The 22,839-nt window shown below is 41.0% G+C and overlaps 1 protein-coding gene across 4 annotated transcripts in view; it reads left to right on the plus strand.

Annotated features, from left to right (window-relative positions):
* Positions 1 to 20,512, plus strand: part of mgat4c (mgat4 family member C) — a 109,252-nt gene extending 88,740 nt beyond the window's left edge. For all 4 annotated transcript variants that reach the window (XM_079345407.1, XM_079345408.1, XM_079345409.1 and 1 more), the window contains 3 exons: positions 16,918 to 17,069; positions 17,633 to 17,780; positions 18,694 to 20,512. In XM_079345407.1, the coding sequence (XP_079201533.1) occupies positions 16,941 to 17,069; positions 17,633 to 17,780; positions 18,694 to 19,850 (1,434 nt within the window). In that variant the 5' untranslated portion in view covers positions 16,918 to 16,940 and the 3' untranslated portion in view covers positions 19,851 to 20,512. The remainder of the gene's footprint in view (positions 1 to 16,917; positions 17,070 to 17,632; positions 17,781 to 18,693) is intronic.
* Positions 20,513 to 22,839: the final 2,327 nt, after the last annotated feature.

Here is a 22,839-nt window from a genome sequence, read left to right on the forward strand (position 1 = left end):
TTATTGATTTATACTTGTTGTATATATTTTAAATCTCAAGGAGTAACCTGCTAAAGGGTACTCTGAACAGAATATGATACCGAACCATACAATAATATGGTGCCATAAACATGAAGTGATGTGATACAGAATGATCAACTTTAGGTAACTTTGTACAAAAAAACACAATGACTCATGACACGTCATGATTGATACAGAAGCATGAATAAAGTAAAAATACAATACAACAATACGACACAGTACGTTAAACTTAAAGGTCCCGTATTATGCCCTTTTTTGGGGTTCATATATCTTATTTACGTGTCTATTAAAGTATGTTCACGATCACTAATGTTTGAGAAAGGAGTGTTTTCATTTACTGCTGCTCCATGCAGGCTCTTTCATCTGCCTGTATTTCTAACGCTCAGAATCCCCCACGAAGGAAAACTAAGTAAAAAAGGTTCCTTACGTGTGCCAAGTCTGATTTGGTCTGATTGGTCGGCCGATCTGCTCTCTCGTAGTTGGTCAGTCGTTCGCCGTTGGTCTCGGATATGTCCAGCCTCTTTTGCCATATTGGGAAGGCAGTCGGTCCCGGGGGAGCTTGTGCTTGTTGCAACGAGCCAATGGGCTTGGATCAGTGACGTCTTTGTCTTGTGATGTCACTCCACACATTTTCAACGAGGGGGGCTCGGGACTGAGCGTTTCATGTTGCTATTTCTATAGATGTGCCGAAACATGTATAAGACACCTGGAAAACAAACTAAAGATCATATAAAACCAGAAAAAGCAGAATATGGGACCTTTATAGCGACTTTGTAACAGCTCCTAAAACAAATGATACAAAACCAAGCAGCAACCTCCAGCCAATAGGGAAGTACCAAATCCTGCAGTTCATCTAAGTGTCTGCTGTTGATGATGCTGGGGAAGTCACTATGATACGATACAGGATCACACGGTACAGTAAAGTGAAGACAACTTTTATAAACTCCTGAAAACAAAACAAACAAATGAGCGTTCTCTCTGTGCACGTCAACATGTGTAACAAATAACCTCCATGTGCTGCAGGCTGCAAGTTTAAGGACCCTTTTTTTTTTTAATATAAACTCTTGTAAGTGTTTCTTTGCAAAATCCAATCCGTTCCATTGCCTGCATGTCATCAAACAAATAAACAATAATGTTTACCAAATGGCTTTGTTGTACTACATACCCGCTTATTAAAATGGCATCTCATTAGAAGCAGTGAGCAGCCGGTTTACATGAGATTAATTGGGTTTTTTGAAAGCACTTTCTCTTCATTATCATTCTGTCTTGCAAATGGATTCACTGCGAAGGCAATGCATATTCATTTTACAGGAAGCTGGAAAATTGTTCGGAAATGAGCCAAAGGTGGAGCCAGGCTGGTGTGCCGACTTACGCTGAATAATAAACACGTGAGGCTCTGATGTGGAAGAGAACGGATGGAGATAGAGAAAACATCCAGAGACCTACTCTCACCTTCACCAGTGATGTTCTGATGTAGAGAAAGTATTTAAGCCTTTCATCATAATTTGCATAAAAACTGGTTCTTTACTGTTTACAGCCTCATTTTCTAAAAGTCAGGATGTGTTAATTTCACTGTCGATGGAAAGTAATATACACATCTTGAATTTGATAATAAAGCCAGAAGCTGTGATGGTGCGGGGATTCAACGTGGCATAGCTAACCTTCCCATTTGGGATGGCTCCAATAAATGCAGAACCACAAACACAGCATTTAGAGAAACATACTTCTTTATCAGGGGAGGCCTTTCTTATTTTAGCCATGCAATACTAAACTACATTCTGCACATATTACAGCATGTCTCCATGGTGCTAAACAAGCCCTGCCACTGTCTTGATTTGTATTTCTTGTGTGTACAGTTCGACAAAGCAGACTCACTCATTCAGATCTTTGTTTCCTAATAAAATCTGGCCCTATATTTCCTAAATCAGATATTCCCATAAGGATTTTTCCCCAAATTAGTCCCTATGTTCCCTCAGGCCGACCTTCTCCCAGCCACAGGACTGGCCCTGCCATAATACTCATGGTATCGCACCTTGAAATCACTCAAATGATTCGTTCAACTTTTGAAATTTCAAGTAGACTGAACAAGCGGGTGGTGCAAATGAGGCAAGTAATAATCCGAGGGACCACAGGGCTGAGGGAACACGCTCGGGAACACAAACTGAAACAGCTGAAATCCTTCATCAAGCACTTTCTGAATGACGCAGAGTGATGAACATGAATATCTTTTGGAATGTGTTTCTGAACACAAATAATAGAATTTCTCAGTTTTAACATTTAATTTCTTGACTTTGTGCTGTTTTAAATTCGATAAGAGGTTACAGCGTTTTGCAAGTCATCACGTCTCAACTTATTAAAAGATGAGTTTTAGTTACTTCAAAAAAAGAAGTAAAATAAGTCCTTCAAACATGTTCAGACTTATGATGATGAACAGGATGTTAGTTTTTTTCATGACCCAGGCAACCAGGTGAAGATCGGGCTCTGAGTCATTCTCACGGCGACCTCTTTCACTCAAGTGGCATTAATAATGCACACAGACGTGCTTTTAGTGGATTCTGATTTGCTATTTCAAAAGGTAGAAGAAAATGTGCAGCGTACACTCCTAATAGAGTGCTCTAGTTGCTCTTTCATGAAATGAGTAGGGCTGATTCTCTGCCTTTCTCTCTTCCAGGTACCATTATAAATGTGTAGTGTGTATATACTTGAACATCAGAGGGGCACGCTCAGTTGAAAGCCTGCCTGAGGCTGGAAACCAAACAAAAAAGTTTTCCTTTTTGCCAAGTTATGGACTCTTTTACCCGAGGCAAGATGAAGTACTTCAAAAGCAAAGGGCATCCTTTGTCAGCATCTCCAACTGACAGCAAAAAGATCCACCTAAAGAGTAATTGCAGACAACCACTATTCAAAAGAAACAGTCCCTTTGGCTACACATGGAAAAAAAAAGAGGCACAATTTCATGGAGTGAACACAGACAGAGCTGTCATTAACCTGCATGGGGTCACAGGAGGATTTATTCCAACAAAAAAAAAAAAAAAAAAAAATGTAGATGAGGCTTTTTATAAAGTGTGATTATGAGCGTTTATCCGTAGAGTAGATCAATTAAATGTATGACAGGAATGCAACAGAAATTCTACACCTGTAGCAGTCAGAGAAAATCTGCATGAACAGTGAAACATTACAACCTTTCTGACTGGAGAGCTGGTTCGCCCTCAACCTGATTTTAATTGATTTTCTGGAGGACACAAAGAAGGAATCAGGACCTGGGAAATTAGCCAATGTCATCTTGGTGGAGACATTCTCAGGCTTTAGCTCGGAGCATAAATGTCACTGATCAGCAAAGCACTCGTTAATTAAAGTGTAATTGTGTTACAGTTGGTTCGGTGCTTCATTTACTTCTGTGATTATAGCAATCAGATGCCAGCACAGTTTCAAGAATAAGTGACAGAAAAGAGTGATGAAGACACAGACTGAGAGTGTTTGTGTCTGTATGACATCATTATATAATCAAATAATTAGTGAGAGGTCTGCTAAAGAGCAGGTCTCACTACAGTTTATAAAATACCCACTAACATATGATATAAATAATAGGGCTGTCAAATGCTTCATTTGTATCGCTACGTCAAAAATAATCACAATTAATCACATATTTTAAATTCCTTTATTTTGCTTTTCACACTGTAGTGAATTGTAAACTTGTGATGCTTTTATTTTGTATTTTGCACTTGTCTTAAGCTAGGAGTTCTTTACTTCCTGTTGAGGTACACATTTTATTTTGAAAAGAAACAGGATGTTCTGTTCGATCGATGGGTATGACAATGACTTAACCACAGATAAAAGAATTTTCCTCGTGCAAAGAAGTAAATGAAAAAAGCTTAAAGGAATGCTGAATGAGTGAAATGTTTGAGGGAGTTTTTCAAAGTAAAATAAGCCCATTCAAAGGCACAGCTGTGTCGTTCTTTTCCTTCACTGTGGGAGCAGAAAGATGATGTGTGGCTAAACTACGATGAGCTAAAAGGGACAGAAAAGTGTGCAAGTGTGCAATCAATCATTAAGTTCAGACTGTTACTGCACTTTGTATGAATGCATTAGGGCTAACAGAAAGTGTAAACTTAAACAGTAGTTCTTTTTGTCTGCATGAACTAAAGTCATTCCATCAGAAGTCTGGTTCGCCTGCAGCATAAAAAGCTTTTCTGGGGCAGGTCAACCCATTTTAATGGTGGTAAAAAAACACTTTCTTACCGGGCACCTTTCAGGTTTTCTACCCCAGAGTTCAGATTGAAACCAGAAGTCAGCGTTTTCATTTCATCTTGGCACAAACCATGATGACCTCTTAAGCATTGCCAAGACGTTTTGTCCCTTAAACAAAATCAAAATGCAACCTTCTGTTCTAACTATGCAGAAATACAGCACATCAAGAAAAACGAAAGAAAAAAAGGTTAAATCACGGGATGTTTTTGTAGCAGTCTGTTGTTTTTAATGGAGCTGTACATTACTCAGAACAGGACTAAAGGAACGTTTTTATTACCAACATATAGAGCCAAACAGGTCTAAACTCACATGCATCACAACCATAGCTTCCAGAATAATTATTCTCCTCACAGCCAACCTAACAGAATTCAACAACAACACGGCCATCGTGGCAACCTCATAGAACAGGACATAATACATCCACCTCCCTCAGGACGGAGGGACAGAGCACTGAGGAGCCTGGACCCTGCTGTGATAGCTGCCCTGAATAGAAGGCCACGATGAACAGGCCAGAGTGGGAACTTTTGATGGCATCGTTTGTTTTGTTCTGTGTTTTGTGTATGAACTGTTCTTTGGTGGGAATTGCCTGTTGGACAGAAATGGTGCTGTGAAAAGGAATTATCCCATGGGGTAAAAAAAATAAAATAATCTAAAGTCTAAGGCCAAAATAACAAAGTGCATGGTTGCATTCGTTCAATTTAAGACTGGAGGAATTCAGATACCATGATCCATAAAGAAACTTTAAAAAATGTAGCTCTGCCGGTGAAAAAAAAAAGAGGTGTGCTATTGTAAAATATGGTTCCTTTATTTTTGGGATAAAACACTTTGAGCTGAAATACCTTAAGAAATATGTGTTAACAGAAAAAAAAAAAAAAAAAAGAGAAATTCATTTCCATGTAGGATTCAAGGTTCAAGGTTCTTTATTTGTCAATTCCAAAATATGTAAGACATACAGTGAAATCGAAATTACGTTTCCCCCCTCCCCACGGTGCAATGTAGATAAAAAAGGATTATTTATATCACACTTTTATCCCCTTTTCATGAACTGCTATAAGCCCGGGCTGAACAAGCATAGATTGTGTTAAACGGTGCAGTTGAGATGGCTTTTCTCATGAAAAAAAAAAAAAACGTTTTATAATGGATCTGCTGGGGCTTTGATAGAGTTTAGATTGATAAATGTAACCCAACTATTAAATTGTCTTGGACAGTTTCTTTGAAAGGTCACTGTTAGTTGGATGGAGAAGAGAAAGAATTGTGATATCCTCGCAGAGAAAATGACTCAATTGAAGCATCATTAAAACGATGTGAAATTGGAGCCAGGGTTTTTTTTATTATTTTTTTTTATGAGGACCTAGGAGCTCATTTGTGTCATCACAAATGCCACGGTGTTTTGCATAACCAAGGTTATTAAATAATAGGCTGATGATGTAAAACTCAAGGTCTGAGCAATGACCGCAGGAATTTGCTGAACACTCTGTAATGTTGCTGTGGCACAAACAGGGTCGTTAGGGTTGAATAAGTACAAACTTAAGTCCCAGACTAGCTAATTAATATAGACTGTGCACTCGGAGACCCACGGGAGGCCAGAGACAACAAACACAGGCAGCAGAGCTGTGCGAAAAAACTAGGCTGCACTTTCTTATTTTGTTGCAGTGAAAAATGTAAATGTGGGATTTTTTTTAAAAAGAAATGTGTCATTTTTATATCAGATTTTGAATCCTCATGTATTCCCAGCATGTTGCCGAGCTGATCTTCCGTTCATACGTCACAGTGGTTTCAATGATTCTCTGTAAAAGGGCTTCTCATCGATGAAGCGTTTGTTTTTGATTACCAAAGGAGAGCAGAAGGTTTGCCCAGTCAGGGGTATTGGAGATAAATGTCTTTTAGTGATTGGCCATCCCACACGTCTCTCATCAAATATTCATGCTGGAGGCTTGGGAGACGTCCGAGGATGCAGGGAAATGGGATATTCTCCCATCGGTTCAGCTCTGGGAAAGGTAGTCGATGTATGAGCAGAGTTCTGCCGACAGAAGAACTCGACCACAGGAGGCTGCTGAGGCCGACAGGAAGCATGGGGCTTCTCCATGAGGTATCGTGCTGTTCATCTCATTCCTGCTTGTTGTTCATTCTCAAGGCTAGGAGTGTGTGATCTTCCAGGATTGTGGAGTCAGCTTTTGAAGTATAACGCTTTAATGACGGCAGATCACCTGATTTAGACTTCGAGCTGTGATGCCTTGGAAGTTTTGGCTTCATTAATGCACGTCTGGTTTTCCTTGCTTTCTCACCTTCCAAATGCAGACAAGATGCATTTCACAAAAAGTAACTTTTACAATCGTAAAAGAATTTCAGTCAGGAGACTCACGTTTGCATTTTCAAAAATAGTTATTGCAGCAGCTCAACATTAAATATAGTTTGAGTTTGTCATCGAGGCTCGGACCTCCAACTACATCGTTTTCTCTCAGTATTTGGACAGCAACCATGATTAGCTGTCAGAGAGCATTTAAAAGAAAACAGATGAATAGTTACTGATTTACTCTGAATGTCTGGGTCACAAGATTGAACCAGTTAGGATGAGTTGGACTTCATGCTACGTGGTTGCACTTGCACTGCTACACAATATTAAAAACACAGACTGCAAGTGTTGCAGATGACATCACTCCTGCGTGCAAACAAGGTTTGCACACATTGAGTTGTAGCGTAGGAGTCACAGCTGTAACCCCATTGTTGGAGAAAGGATTGTTTGGTAGGCATAAATAAGAGAAAGACAGTCTATGTCAAAATAACATATTGACTGTGGCTCACCTCCAAAACCTGCCTCCTGATGACATCACTTCTACCTTTACTCAACCCACTCTCATTTCCTCCTCAGGGAGATAGTTGTAATATGTTTTTAGGTATTGATTTGACATGAATCATTGGATTAGCTCGCCGCATCTCCAGATCCATTTATCTAATGACCCTAATGAATCTTGGCAAAATTGGAGGTTGCACCTTTAATTTTACCTGAGTACTTTCAGCCGTTGTGATTAAATGCAAAATCGTCTCGCGTGAGATCCTCGGCGTCCACTCTCTGCTTGACCAAAAAAAGCTCATTCCCTAAGAGCACTTCAGTGTATGCGCTGTCGTACTGGGTGAAACTGGGCCATGGTATTGTGTCTCCAGTCCTCATTTCAACACCGAGCCTTTTGAAAACGCCTGCCAGGGCTCCGTCCTCCCCCTGCACTAAATGTGGAGGGAGGAGATAGTGCATTCTCATGTTATCTGCAACCGGCCTCTCGCCCCTTCAGCCATTTTCTCATTTCACAGATTTGACCAGGAGGTGACCTTGGCTTTTTAAGTGCTTTTAAGGCAGAGCCAAGTCTCCTCTTCTTTCTTTTTTTTTCTCCGTCTCACAAATGGAGACTGAGAATGAGAAGGAGAGGGAGAGGGAGATTTCTTTCCGGCCTTTTCTTCAATGGCCTTTCTTCCCCTGTGGTTTTCATCCTCTCTCATGCTCACAGCCACTGTCCAGTTTTTTTTAGTTTTTTATTGAGTAAGTAGACATGATGACAGGCTGTTGTCTGCTAATTCCTATGGGTCTTTGCTTTTAATGTAGAAAAAAGCCTCAGGGATGGAGCAGCATATGTTTATGACATGTGACGTGGGGCGCAGAGGGCAGCATGGGAGTTTGAAGTCAAGGAGACACACAAACTATCAGCAGAGCGTTATTAAACAAAGAACTAATTGAATACCTTTACCCCAGAGTCTACATCACAATATCCAAGTACTAATGATCTTGTGCCTCAGATGGAGGTAATAATTTATATCACGGGCCGTATCTTCACAGCTTCACATTCACAACAGACCGCATGTGCACAGGGGGTTGTACGCACATCAAGTGTGTTTTCTCGTGGAAATGAACAGGCGGTATCGCAGTCCTCCATCGCCATCCCTATAGTGCAACCCTGGCAGAGCGCTAATCTGGGTCAAAGTGCTAACTGCTCATAAGGGCTTTGTAGAGGTTCGGCCACATATGAATCATTTCTCACGCCTCCTGTCCTCATTATGCCGGAGTGGTGAAAAGCTTCTTTTTTTTTTTTTTCCATCTGACCTCAAATGTAAACACCTAAACAACTCTCCTCACTAAAAGGGAGACAGCTTACAAAGCATCAGGGGCAACCACATCACTCATAAATTTCAGGAAGGGGGGGTGGGGGCTAACCTGCAGCTCCCTCGGAAAAATGTAGGAGTTTTCAACATGTGTGAAAACAGCTTTCGAGACTCGCCACAAGCCCTCGAGTCCCCGGAGCATTTCTTCTATTACCACAGACGTCCCATGATAGCTAGGCCAACAAATCTATAATTGTACGGCAGGAACATTTTCAGGACTTTCAGGGACTTGAGACCTTAGAAAGTACTTTGTTTTTTTTCATTGCAGCAGGGGTATATTTCGATAAATGTTTGTCTTTGACATTTTATTTAATAACACGAGACATTGATGAGCTTAAAATAGATGTTTGGAGTTAAAAACTCAGATAACACGTCTGATTGGATTTATTTTGAGTGAGGGACTCGCTGTGTTTATCAGGGTGATGTTGAAGTATTGGGAGTATTTATGGAGCAGTCTTTACAGCTGCCGTTGTCTTGATGCTGTTTGTAATAGGCTTGTGGAATTATTCAAAAGAAGAAAAATGTTTTTGCCAAAAAGTAATGACTCTCTATTGACTACCATTAGACGAAGCGTTAATGGCATTTTTGTTTAATGTCTAATATTGCATCTAAGGTATCTGCCAAAACCCACACTGCATTACAGGGACCAGTGCCTTTAAAAAAATCAGAAAAAGATAGAACTTTCTAAAAGTGCATGGGCTCTGAATAACAGGAGGTTACGACTCCAGCTCCAAGTGGAAAATACCTTTAGGTGGTGTACCACTTTAAATGGCTCAGCGTTTCTTTTTGGTCTGTTTGATGTTCTGATGGACATTTTGAAATATAAAGCTTTTTTAATTGCTTCGAGAGAGAGTTGCCTCGGAATGTTTTTTGTTTTTTCTTCTTTGATTACTTATATCCCAATCAAAAGAGTAACTAAAAACCTTTTTATAATCCAAGAAACGCTCCGTCCTACATGTAGGACGTAAGAGGAGATCGTGGGACAAAGGAGCAGTGTGTCAGACCCGAACCCGCCAGAATAATTTCTCTAATCTTTATGACTTTTCGCTCCGAACACTGACAACAATGAGTTTGAGTTTGAACCTTGTACTCCTGTGAGAAAAACCCTCTGAGACTAAAAGTCACACATCGGTACTTTTGATAGAATGCAGCTATTTTCTGCTGAGGTTTGGAAAACTACACCTGCACTGCAACAAGCCAATGTTCTGTGCAGAAACGCCCTCCCGCAACTCCATGTTCCTCAGACAGTATAACCGTCAGAGCCGGGACAGCAGCATAAAGCACCAAGGGCTTCAACCTGACCCTGTTCAACATGGCCTCGCGGTGGGCACGCAGCTCATAACGGCAGCGAGTCCGACAGACTCTTGGTTGCTCTCTTTGATGAAGCAAGCGGAATATTTGTTGCCACATCATTAGCACATTAAGCTCTTTGATTGCACTCAGTTTGTGCTCCATGATAAATGTGATGTCCCTTTCCCCTGTCCCTGATGGCCTCGACGATTGGCTGTCCAGAGATGGCACGAGTCCATTCGTAGCTATGAAAGATGCGAGACCTTTTCCTCTCAAGCCAAGTTAGACGTGATGAAATGGTGGGGGAAATATTGAACGATGGGAGGAAGATATTTATAGTCACATTTCAATAGTGCTCGTGCTGAATGATCGGGATTGTACTGAAATAATGAAAGGGCCGCAACCGTTTGTTCTGAATGTTTTGATGCTTCATCGCTTTGAAGGTTGCATCAACGGGTGGCACAGTGATCAGTATTTCATGAGATTGTACGACATTAGCTGCCAGTGTTGCTCTGGAAAAAAAAAGAAAAAAAAGTATTAATGCTGATGAATTGAAGAGCTTTGTTGATGTGACCAACACATCCTGGAACGAGAACAAGGCACTGTCCTTTCCCTGTGTGAGCAAGGACACCGGGACCGTCCAGAATAGACATGCTGGCTGGAGGTGTTTAGAAATATTCCTGTATCAGAGAGTCTGACAGGCTGGTTGTGCTGAGACCATTTGGGTTTGTTTTTTTTACCCTCCAAGGCTTATCTTGCACACTGTGGCCTTATGGGAGAACAGCTGGAAGTCACTGGACTCATTGTTTTGTCCCTTGAGGGCCCCGGCAGTGGTAGCGGTGGCGGTTAGTGGTGGCGGCATCAGAGGGAAGAGCTTCGCACTTAGACAGTGTGTCCGTAGGGAACCCACACACCAACACACACACACACACACACACGCTTCTCTAGTGCCACCTCCGCAACACCTCCTCCCTCCATTAGAGTGAGTGAGCTAAAGCTGCTGACAGCGTTGACAGGCCCGGAACTGGGGGACAGAGGGGGAGGCGGGTGCTGCTGCTGTCGCTGGATGGTACATCTGTTTGGGTCCTCGGCGCAACCGTCTGGCCTCCTGAATGTGATGTGAGCTCAGTTCAGAAAAAGCACAACACATCTGGGATCGTTTTATGATTAGACAACCACTTGACAGCTCACAGATGTTAACCAAGAAAAGAAAAAAAAAAACAGAAAAAAAAAAAAAAAAAGAGCGGCGTCTCAAATAATCTGAAAACTCCCGCTGGAGTTTGTGGAGATGGCAGGGTATCAACCACAAATAGGGTAGGTCAATAAAACAAATCTGTTAAAGGGGTTCATGATACAATGAACATGCTGGATTGAACAGCAGAATTAGCACCACACCATGCACTGATAACAAACTCATCGTGGATTCCCCATTGCGTGAAGATAATTAAGATGATTCTGGTGTTGTGGATGTCTGACGAGGGTCTTAATGTCTTTGTAGATTGACAGATTCTTTTATGAGTCAGGCTGTAAGAATGTAGTAATTGATAGACTGTTTGACCAATTTAAATTATTAACAAAACAGCCGTTTCATAATAAAAGGATTTATTATTCCAGCATGTGGCACCATTTGTTATCAACAGAAGCCTTTGTTCCTCTCAGCTTTTTATCACTGAAGGAAATCCATTGAAAGTGGCTGAAGGCCTGACACAAAGCAACTGCTGAATCCCCGCAAATCTGCAGGCTTAATTGATTATTTGTGCAGAGCTGTATATCTGCAAGGTGCAGGATACCCAGGGGAAATAATGTAAAACAGATAACAAGATGAAATGTGGGAGAATTGCTTTCCGCTTCCAATTTATTAATCTTTTCGCCTTTTCTTATTCACAATGAGTTTCCCGTCCAGGTTTTTCCGATTACAGGAAAAATGCAGCTTAACTTTTTAAAAAATGTAGCGCCCTGAATAGAAAGTTAAGAGTTGATTCAAGCAAGCGAGGAAGTGTTTGTTAAGAGGATATTTTGATTTCTGAATAACACATGGAAGGAATCATTGTTGTGTGTACCTGAGACTCCCAGAGGAAAACATTTTATTTTCATATCTCACCTTCATTATTCTGCTACTCTCACTTCCCTGCCAGCATTGAACGGACTGAATTCATTATGCCGATACTGTACAAAAACATTTTATTTATTTATTTTCTTTTGCAGAAAAAGAAAAAGTAATCCATTCAGATTTTGTCAGATCCAGGTTTGCAGGTGTTTCTCCTCAGGCAAGCAGCGTGTTCTCAGAGCCGTCCTGACATTGGGCTTTGACTGTTGTGAAAATGACTTTAGAGGAACAACCTTGGGAAGGTGGGATGTGAAATTACTGTGGCGCTCGACTCATGTTCGTGGCATGTCAGTGCAGCTCGGCTCAACCGTATACCTCTTTTGCCCTCCATTTCCTCTCCCATTTCACAGCACTCAAAAACAAAAAGTGGTGTTGTTGGCATGCAGGAGGACTGCTTCGACTCGGCAGCAATCAAGCCATTACGAATGGAGGGGGAATGGACGGCCCTTTGTTTTGTTTTGCTCTTGTTCTGTGTGTATGTGTGTGTTTGTGTGATATAGAATTCTTGGCATTAGGTTGCACATCAGGCCTGACCATAATTGCCTCCTCCTCACTGGGGAGCTCCTTGTTTTCCATTTGAAGTCTGCCTCTGTCAGATTTCACCATTAGAGGGAGAGGGGGTGAGGCAGGGGAGAGGAAGACAATACCTGGATCAGTCAGCTCATATGTGCTGCCAGAGAGGCAGGGAGGACATTGACGATGAAGACAGAGATAGCTTGCCAAAGGTTTGCCTGGAGCACAGGAAAATGTTAAATTGCTTAAAAAAAAAGCAATTTAACATTTTATCTACTTTCTGTAGATTCAGAGCTGTATCTCCAGAAATTCCAGCCAATTCAAGACATTTCGTCCAGTCAAACATGACTTCAGAGGAAACAAATATGCAGGAAGTAGTTGCTATAGTTTTTGGACTCTTTTTGCAAACTTAAAATGTACAAAGAAATAATTGAAGCTATGGATAGAGATGTGGAGATGGCGTACATCTGTGAGATCCTGTACCAATCAGCCAACATTTAGTTTTCCAATACTTCACAGAGTGTGTGCTTGGCTGTCCTCGTGGCTCCTCCCACAAAACAGGAGATCTGATCACAAACATAAAACATGTTAAGTCTTTACAATTTGTTTTTTTTGCTTTTATCAAACACTTTAAGAATGACTTATATATAAAATACTATTTTACAAATGATAATAATCTTTTAGTTCATCCCTAAAAGTATATTAGGCCCTCTTTGAATTCCTGATATAAGAAGGCCTGTAATGGTAACATCATGATTCAAGGTTACGAGAGCCCTTTGGTAGATGTCTTCAGTGTTGGTGTTTTTTTCTTTCTTTTCATTTTCAGCCCTTTGTGTAGTCATCTCTCTGCACAGCAACATAATAATAACCCCTCGGCTGGCTGTGACGTCAACGATTGATGGGTAGAAGATTTCCAGCTGAGAGCCATTTTCCAAACCTCGAGGCACTATAGCCGTGGTGTTTCAAAACCAGGTGATACTTTCCTGAGATAGTTGTTTCATCCTCTCTGTTCCAGGAGCAACTGTGCTTAAAAATCTCGAGGAATGCTGCCTGTTTGCAGGCCCCCCCCCGAAACATTGGAAATTAACTTGAGTTTGTGAAGTCAGAACACATTGTGTGCAGAGGTTCGAACAGTATTTCTTTCCCACACGTCAATCAAAAAGGATTTAACCTCTCAGAAAGAAACGCCTGCAGGAGTGACAGTTGATGAGAGTTAAGTGCACAGCGTGCTGCTGTGTATCAGCGAGGAGCTGGCCAGTGTTATGGTTTGTTTGGTCCAGTTCACACACACACACACACACACACACACACACAGAGTGCATAATGGATATTTAACAGCCCCGGCCTGCTAGAAGTGTGCTGTGCCCTGAAAATGGTGTCGGGGACATCTGAGGGAGTGTGTGACTGCCAGGATGACACATCCATTAAAACACACTTAGTCCATTTTACTGCTGCGGTTCCACCATGGATTCATGCCACAAGGGTGAACACAACAAAAACAACACACATGTCCAACTTTTGTTAATGGATGCTCTCAGGGAGCTCATGCGGTGATCCATATGTCCATGTATGCCTTTTCCATATACAGGAATACTCATAGAAGCTACAGAAGCTTGTTTTAGGTGTCCTGGAGATGCAAGCATCAAGCATGCAAGCATGTTCACCAGGATGAGCATCTCCTCCTCTTCGAGCTCTGAGCACATACTGAATAATTAAAAATAAAGCTTTGTCTCGTTTCATCAGGATGGACATTGGAAACATCCTAATCCAAAAGATTGACTCCTGTTCAAGAAAAAGCAGAAAAACTGTCCTTCTGGATCCCACGAAAAAAAATTGCTTGATTGTTGGAGAAAAAAAAATAGTTAGCCTTTTGCAAAAGTAAAGATCTGATGCTGCCAAGTTATCTGTAACTGGTTTCCAAAGGATCCGTGTGCGCCTTGTTTTGTCCGCGCTATTCACTCCACGCTGAAAGCTGATTGCACCCTCTTTAATCGATGCTTGATTTTCCTCTGCATGTGCCGCAGTCTGTCTCCTTGTAGGCAAACGGTTTGAAACGATGCTGATCTGATGCGTTCTTGTATGACAGCACTTCTACATTTTGAAAATTAAAAATTCTTGTGTTTCATACGAAAGCAGACTGGGGTTAAAATTGCACAGAGCAGGCTGCACAGGATGAATACGTTAACTTCAGTTTTCAAGCGTGCACAAGAGGTATTGACTGTAAGAATCCCAGGTGATGCTGACTGCCGGTGCGAGTGATCGATGTGTGTATAGTCATTGAACTGAGCTTAGAGCTAGTTTGTATTCTATTAGGCATCTCTGGGGTTTTTCAGCTGTGGAACAAAAGCACATGCTGACGTCTAATTGCTGGCAAAGAATAGACCAACTCCATTGTTACATCTGTAGGCTGTTGCTTCAGCTGCTGCTATTAAGGCCCCCCTCCACACACACACACACACACACACACACACACACACACACACACACACTCTGTCAGTCTCGGCTGCACTTGCCATGAAGAGTTGCCAATCCTGTCATGAATGGGCCAGATGCATAACTCTATAGCTGTAAGCAGGTTATGATATAGCTTTCATTGTTGTGGATAAGCCTTGTGATATACATGTAAGTTAAGCTGTTCACATTGGGGATGGGGAGTGGGATGGGAATTGGAATTGGAATGGTGAATGGGTGCTTTTTTTTTAAGGATTAATCTCAAAATGTCAACTCCGTCTTCATGAAAGTGTTGTCTTCATGTCTTATATCTGTCGGAGTGTTTGATGGGTCTTTTTATTTTTTTGAAAAAGTATAAAAATGATAAAGAAATCCAAACCAGTTTAGATTAGAAACTGATGGTTTAAGAGATAAATGAAAGTAATCATCCATTTTATAGTCCTTTGTGTCTTTCTCTTCTCCACTTCAGCCTTTTTATATCTTTTATCTCTTTCGTCCATGGACCACAAATTGGAAATAAAGTTAACTGAATTGAAAATTGAATTGGATGATGGCCCATAATCTACAAATAGAGAAGACACATTGTCACAACAAAGAGGAGTAAGGAGTGTGATGAGAGCTGACAGAAGTGCCTCCTTTTGACCGTCGTATCATCAGAATGTTTTCTTCCCAACACAGACAGAGAGGAGTGCGTATTGGAAGCAGTGAAGTTTAGTAAAAAAAAAAAAAAGGGTTTTGAGTGTTAGAGGACACATGGCAGTGTAGAAAAAGTTTATGACTTAACTACAGGTCTTTTTATCACAAACAATTAAATAACCTGTGTTTAGCCTCAAAGCTTACATTTTTAAACCTCCAAATCAGAACACTTTAAATTTATTGCAAACCCATATGTAGCCTATCAATCTGCGCTGGTCACACTAAGTCTCCTCCTAAGCAGCCAGTTAAAGTTTGTTATCACCTGTGTTGTGTCTCACTGAAGCAGCATTACTTCCAGCCTGTTTGCTCGTTTTAATGTTTGACGTTTCCACTGAGGGCGACTGAAAATGTGCACTTGCAGTGTGAGGCAAATTCAACGCCCAGTGCTTTTTAAAGAAGCTGAAACTCTGCTACTTGTTTTTCAGTTTTTAAGCTAAGCTAGCGAAGCAACATTCATAACCTCGATATTGATTGACACATATACAGATGAATCAGTGTTGAACTTTGACTTGTGGTGCATTAATTATGTTTATCTATTGGATAGAAGAGCAATGCCTTGGCAACAACAGTGGTTGACATTACATACAGTGTATTATTTTGGTTAATTAAAACCAGGACAGGGACCTTTCAAAAGCGGGACACAAGTGTTTTATAGACAACTGTGGGGGCTCAGGACACCAAGCTTAAAAACAGGACGGTCCCAATCAAATTGTGGCGTATGGTTACCCTACCTTTTAGAGAATTTAGGGCTTGGTTTTCAGAAATTAAACATAATGGAGGCAGTTTCCAATTTCTAACACAATGAAGCGTTCTTTTTTTCAGAGAAAACATATTTGAGGGAGTTTACTACATTGTCCCCAATAGTCACACGCTGGGATGGCTGCTCGTGCTATTTTACTAATAAGCTAGCTAGCTTTAGCATGACTGTAGCTCTTTTTCTCAGTCATGTCTACCAGGTGATGTAGAGGCCTAGTTGAAAAAGGCCCTTAGCTTAATAGGCAACAAATGTAACTTGGACTGGAGGACTATTGGAGAACTGGGCACCAGCCATAGCAACACCCATTAGCTAAAAATACCTGTGGCGTGGGGTGTGTGAAGGCTTCAAACCAAATCATCCTAATCTTCCACTGAGCATGTTTGTATCCTCTATATCCTGCAGTGTGTTTAGTTTTTCCCTCATGTGCATTCGGTCCAGCTCTTTCTCTGAAAAGGATTTAAGAAAAAACTCTGTATCACACATCATTAGAAATGTGCAGAAGAATAATTATGATCCCAGTGGAAGATAATCACACCATACATGGCTGTATGGTCCTAAAATTAATTCCCCCACAATCTGTTGATGCTTGATAAAGGAGACAAATTATTCACATGCAGCGACTGGAGCTGACGACATTCAAAGCAAGCTGCTCTAACGTGTCATTTCTCATGTTGTTCTCATGCAGATCGCAGTGAGAGCGCGTGCAGCATGAGGCTGGTGTGGAAATCACTGGACAAGATGAGGTGTCTGAGGAAACGCTCCACCATCCCCTTCCTGGGCTTCCTCATCACCTTCCTCCTCTTCCTGAACCTCTACATCGAAGATGGCTACGTGCTGGTGAGTACATTTATGCACTGTATTTCCCAAGGTAGCAATTAAGATAAAATACTTACTTAGTCTTTGTTTTCCTTTTTAATATCTACACTTGGACAAATAGGCTTTGAAACCAAATTTGTTCTTGTACTTATCCATTTGCCCTGTTTATATTGCTTGATTTTAAAGGACAGTTTTTTAAATTTTTATAATGCAGACCCAAAGTGAAAATCATCCAGAAGATTTATTTCTTATTCATGATGCCATCAAACTTGGTGATCGCAGTACATTATCCATGTTTGTTCTTTAAATTATTAAACGGTACTGTACACTGTGTTTGCAGCTCTCTGGTGCTCTTCTTAAGTCCTTTTGCTGCAGCTATGCAAACTGCCTTGAGAGGTTTTAATATTCCCTTTGTCTCCACAAGATGAGGGTTAGTTCAGTCACTTTTAAACACACATTGTCTCATGTTGTTACAAGATGTAAGAGATTAGTTTAAGAAACCAAAAGTTGACAGCCTGTTTCTGTCTCTGTTCCTGAAAAATGTGAAGTAATCTTGTGCTTTTCTTTCTCTTTTTTTTTCACAGGAAGGGGATAAAAGGCAGCTTAGGGAAACATCAGTTCACCCACCGAGCTCAGAACGATACGTTCACACCTTCAGAGACCTCAGTAATTTCTCTGGATCTATTAATGTAACCTATCGATATCTTGCTGGGACTCCGCTGAATCGCAAGAGTAAGTAGTTTAATGTTCGAGTCAAAAGGATTGACATTTTATCTTTGCTTGTAGGAGCAACAGAATGTTGTATATTTGAGAAAGAAAGGAATAAAGCAAAGGCAGCTTTTTAGGCTTTTAAAGGTACCAATTGTAGGCACTATTTTTTGCTTTTGAGTAAGTAAGAGCTGGTTGAGAGTCTCCTGTTGTTATCCACAAAGCATTATGTTGTATTTTGATTTGTCACAAATTAAAGCTACAATAGTAAAGATTTACTGTATATCACGCCTTTCAAGAAACGCTTTAAAGTTAGTAAGTTATGAAATAGTGCCCTGGGGGGGCGCTGCTTGCCAACAGGCAACTGCTTGGGGCCCCAGACCAATAAGCGGCCCCTGAGGCCTTACAAACTTTAAACTACAATAAAGCAGTGCATGGCTCAGAATGGGCAAATTTTGACAGTGGAGAACCTACATAAGGGGGGCGCCAACTAAAAACACTCCTTGTTGTTGCCCTGTTAAGCGTTGCATGTATTATTGCTGTGAAAGTTTGCCAACAAAAGTGAAAGAGGAATTATCTGTCTTTGTGAGAAAAAAGAAACAGGAAAAAAAGCAGTATGTGTCAGGGCACTTGCAGATATAGTGGTGTTGAATGCTGGTTGGAGGGCCCCCCAATGAATTATCACCTAGGGCCCCAACAGACTTTTAAATTGCCACTGTCAGTATCCACATCTCAAGGTACACTAACCATTTAACAGGTTAGCTTCATGGGAAGTCATGTTCATACAGCAAGAACGTCTTTTTTAAAGGAACAATCCTGCATTTAAAATTAATGGGTTTTTTAAACTTGTCCTTGCATGTATCTTATTCTTAGCACTTGCATTTTGCAGGTTTATTTGTTTACATTATTGAAATAAAAGATGTCATTTTGTTTGCAGAGTATCTCACCATCGGACTGTCATCAGTCAAAAGAAAAAGAGGAAACTACCTTCTAGAGACGATCAAATCCATCTTTGATCAGTCCAGTTATGAGGAACTCAAAGAGATTGTGGTTGTGGTCCACCTGGCAGACTTTGACCTGGTGTGGTGTGAAAACCTGGTGCAGGAAATCACCAGAAAGTTTGCTCATCACATCATTGCGGGGCGCCTTCTGGTGATCCAAGCCCCAGAGGAGTATTATCCGTCTCTGGACGGGTTAAAGAGGAACTACAACGACCCGGAGGACCGGGTTCGTTTCCGCTCCAAGCAGAACGTTGACTACGCTTTCCTCCTGAACTTCTGCACAAACCTCTCTCACTTCTACATGATGCTAGAGGACGACGTGCGCTGCTCCAGGAACTTCCTGACGGCGCTTAAGAAGGTGATCACGTCCAGAGACGGTTCCTACTGGGTGATGCTGGAGTTCTCCAAGCTGGGCTACATCGGGAAGCTGTACCACTCCAGAGATCTTCCCCGGCTGGCTCACTTCCTCCTCATGTTCTACCAGGAGATGCCCTGCGACTGGCTCCTCATCCACTTCAGGGGTCTGCTGGCTCAGAAGGACGTGATCCGCTTTAAGCCCTCGTTGTTCCAGCACATGGGCTACTACTCCTCTTACAAAGGAGCCGAGAACAAACTAAAGGACGACGACTTCGAGGAAGACTCCATCGACATTCCTGACAACCCTCCTGCCAGCCTTTACACAAACATCAACGTCTTCGAAAACTATGACGCCACAAAGGCTTACAGCTCTGTGGACGAATACTTTTGGGGGAAGCCTCCTTCCACCGGAGACTTCTTTGTTATAGTCTTTAACAAATCCACCAAAATTAATAAAATCAAGATTTCTACTGGTTCGGATGACCGTCAGAATGACGTTCTCCACCATGGAGCTCTGGAAGTAGGAGAGAAGCTAGTTGGGACTAAAAAAGGGAAACAGTGTTCCTCTTATATCACATTAGGGGAATTCAAAAATGGCAACATTGAGGTACAAGATGTAGACCACAAAATTGCCTTTGATATTGAGTGTGTGCGCATTGTAGTGACAGCCAGTCAGAAAGAATGGCTTATTATTAGAAGTATAAGTTTATGGACTACACAACCCCCCAGCCAATGAGGACTATCCAGAAAGACTTTTAATATCATTGAGGCAAAGTGTTTTTTTTATTTACTAATGTATGTATTTCCAGGTTTATTTATTCATTTTGTATGTATTTATTGATACTCATTTTGATTGCTAAATCAATCTATAGTTTTTTATACCTACAAGTTGTAACCTTGGTGGAGCATCTTCCCCAGTCATTCTTACAGACTGTTTAACTGACCTCAGAGTATTTACGAAGGTAGTTTTTCTTAAATGTTCCACAAGCCTTTTATTTATTTACACTTTTAAAAGCTATCCTAAATAGAGCTGGGTGTGAAGTTGGTACCCTTGCATATTACATTTTTAAGCTGTGTTTTACACCCTTCGATACAGAATGAGGCGCTAATTAATTTAATGTCAACAGATTTCATGAAAAGTGTGTTGATGTAGACACAGTTTGATACAGCTTATTATTCTTTATCATAGACCTCCATCTCGTCCATACCATTTCAGTGAGTGACATATAACTTCATTATTTTGCTGTAATGTCTTACCAGAGCACCATGTGATGTTAACCCTAAAACTAAATTAGACCTGAAATCAGATTGCCCTTTATGTTGTGCTACAATGGCATAAATGATAACCTAGCCAAAATGAGACAGTTGATACCATATGCATTTAATCCCTACCTTGCTAACCTTAAAGTAAAGAGTTTAATACTTTAGACTTTACCGACTTTAATATTGATGCCTCTTCATGATCTATTAAGGCGAACAAGACTATAAGAAAGGATATTCTGCTTTAACTCCTGCTGCAGGGTGTCAGACAAGAAGTGAACAACATACTGCAGAAACAGACTTTCTTTTAACTTTTCCTAAACAAAGATTATTACAGTGAAGAATATCAGTTAAGACATACATTGTCTCACTTTGTGCCCAGAGGGCGCCATAATTCATTTCATTTACAGGCGCTTTAAACTGCTTGTAGACATTAGCTAGCTATAGCATTCAGCCACCTCTAAGCTATTGCTGCCATTAGCTAGAAATGTAAACTTTTATTTTGGCCTTATCAAACAGTTTCAGCTTTTGATAGTTGATTTTAAGAGAGAAGTCTGGGTTCACTTTCTGCCACTGCAACAGGACCTCAGATAAGAAAATGGATCGATGGATGGAGACCGGTATTGTCTTTGGTTATTAAACCGTGACATTTTACTTAACATCCCTCTTGATTTTTCTTCTGCATCATCTTTTCATTGGCTTGTCCGATTCTCCATGTTTATATGTCTAATTTATGGCCACAGACAAAGTTATGGAGTTCAGAGATTATCTGAGAAATGGACTGAAACGTTTTTGGTATCGGACTTTTGATGAGGTTTGTTGACAATTACTGAGAGTCATTTTAGATTGATCTCCAATGACTTGGACGTTTGAAGGATTATTTTATTGTATGAAATGATCACATTTTAAATGTGACTGTTTCATACATCAGAAATTTCAAATTCACTATATCTATACCCTAAATATTAAAACACATCACCCATCGTCAGTCTGATGACGTTAGAAGATATCATGTCAGAAATGAAGACAAATCTAACTGAGGGAACAGTAGACTCCTCATTAACTGCTGTTTGGTTGATTTAATCTCGGCTTCTTTCCTTGCTCTTTTGCACCCACTGATTGTTTATGAATCAGCGGAAAGAATAGCTATTAAAAAGTGTGAATGAATATTTTTTGACAAAACAGGTTCTCCTTGAAAATACCATCAAATTAAATCCATGGTGTCTTTAGCTATTATTCATGATTGCTATTGTGTGTAGCCTTGGTTTCTTTACCATCATACCCCCATTAGCCCCTTAATTATGTTCCTCCTTGAAAACCCAGCAGAACGTATCAGAGGTCATTGTTGCCTTCAATATTCACCCATCACACACAGCTTGTTTTGTTTTCTTTGTCATTTTCCGTCCCAGGTTTAATCATCGTCTTCACTGTGTGAGTGGGCCGAGCTCTCTTATGAGCACTGTATGTTTCGTCAGGGCTGCCAGCTCGAGAACAATGTTTGTTTTCACCCATCTTCTCTAAGAGCTCAGATTAGATTGAACAGTGAAGAATGGGTCAGGTCTGCTCTTAGGTCTAGTTTTTTTTTTTTTTTTTTTTCACCACAGCACAATTTTCCCTGAGTAAATTGGTCTGTGTTTGCCTCGCTCTCTACACCAGCAAAACAACATCTCCCCTGAAGCTATAGGATCTCAATTCGTTCTTTCCCTTATGTTGCGCTCTCACAACCCCAATGTTTCTGCTCCTACAGTACATGGCTGCCTCTCTCTGATCTTTGCTCTTGGTTCGTTCAGTCTGCTGCTTTGGGGTATTAAACTTTGCTTTCCTTTGAAGTCCCTTTTAAGAATTCCCCACCTTGCTTTATGTTTGGCAGCAAACATTTGCGAGAATTAACGCTGCACATGTTAAATCAGCATCCATCGAGATGCTCAAAGCGTTTCTGAGACGTGCTTTGAAAATTTCCATTTCCCATGTTCGGGTAATAAGGATCCGTTGGTGAGCAATGTTCAGTGACCGATTTGTTTCTACACTGAAACGTCGTCAAGATTCACTAAATGCAATAAAGAGGTAAATGTTTACATACCACTGAGGTTCTTGAGGAACACGTGGTGGAAGCAGATTGTCATTAAGCATGCTGCAACAGTTTTGTAAAGCTCTGTTGCTGTTGGCCACCTGTTCTGCGTTTTCCCTCAGGGTCTCGTTCAGTGTCACAGATCGAGGCCTTTCGCAGATTGGCTTGTAGCTCAACTTTGAAATCCGTCTTCAGCAGGTCCCCCATGTGCTATCTTGAATGAAATTAGAATGCCCACCACCTCACAAAACGGCTTATTGTTTTTCCTCGCCATTCGCCCGGAAATGTTGCCATTCATTTTGGTGACTGTCTCCGTGACCTGCATGGATCAGCTCCTTAGAGGGGAGCTCATCTGAATGGATGACGCTCGGAAACACAATCTACATTGTGCTGCGCG

Source organism: Symphodus melops (assembly GCF_947650265.1).
Source record: "Symphodus melops genome assembly, chromosome: 6".
Taxonomy (NCBI): domain Eukaryota; kingdom Metazoa; phylum Chordata; class Actinopteri; order Labriformes; family Labridae; genus Symphodus; species Symphodus melops.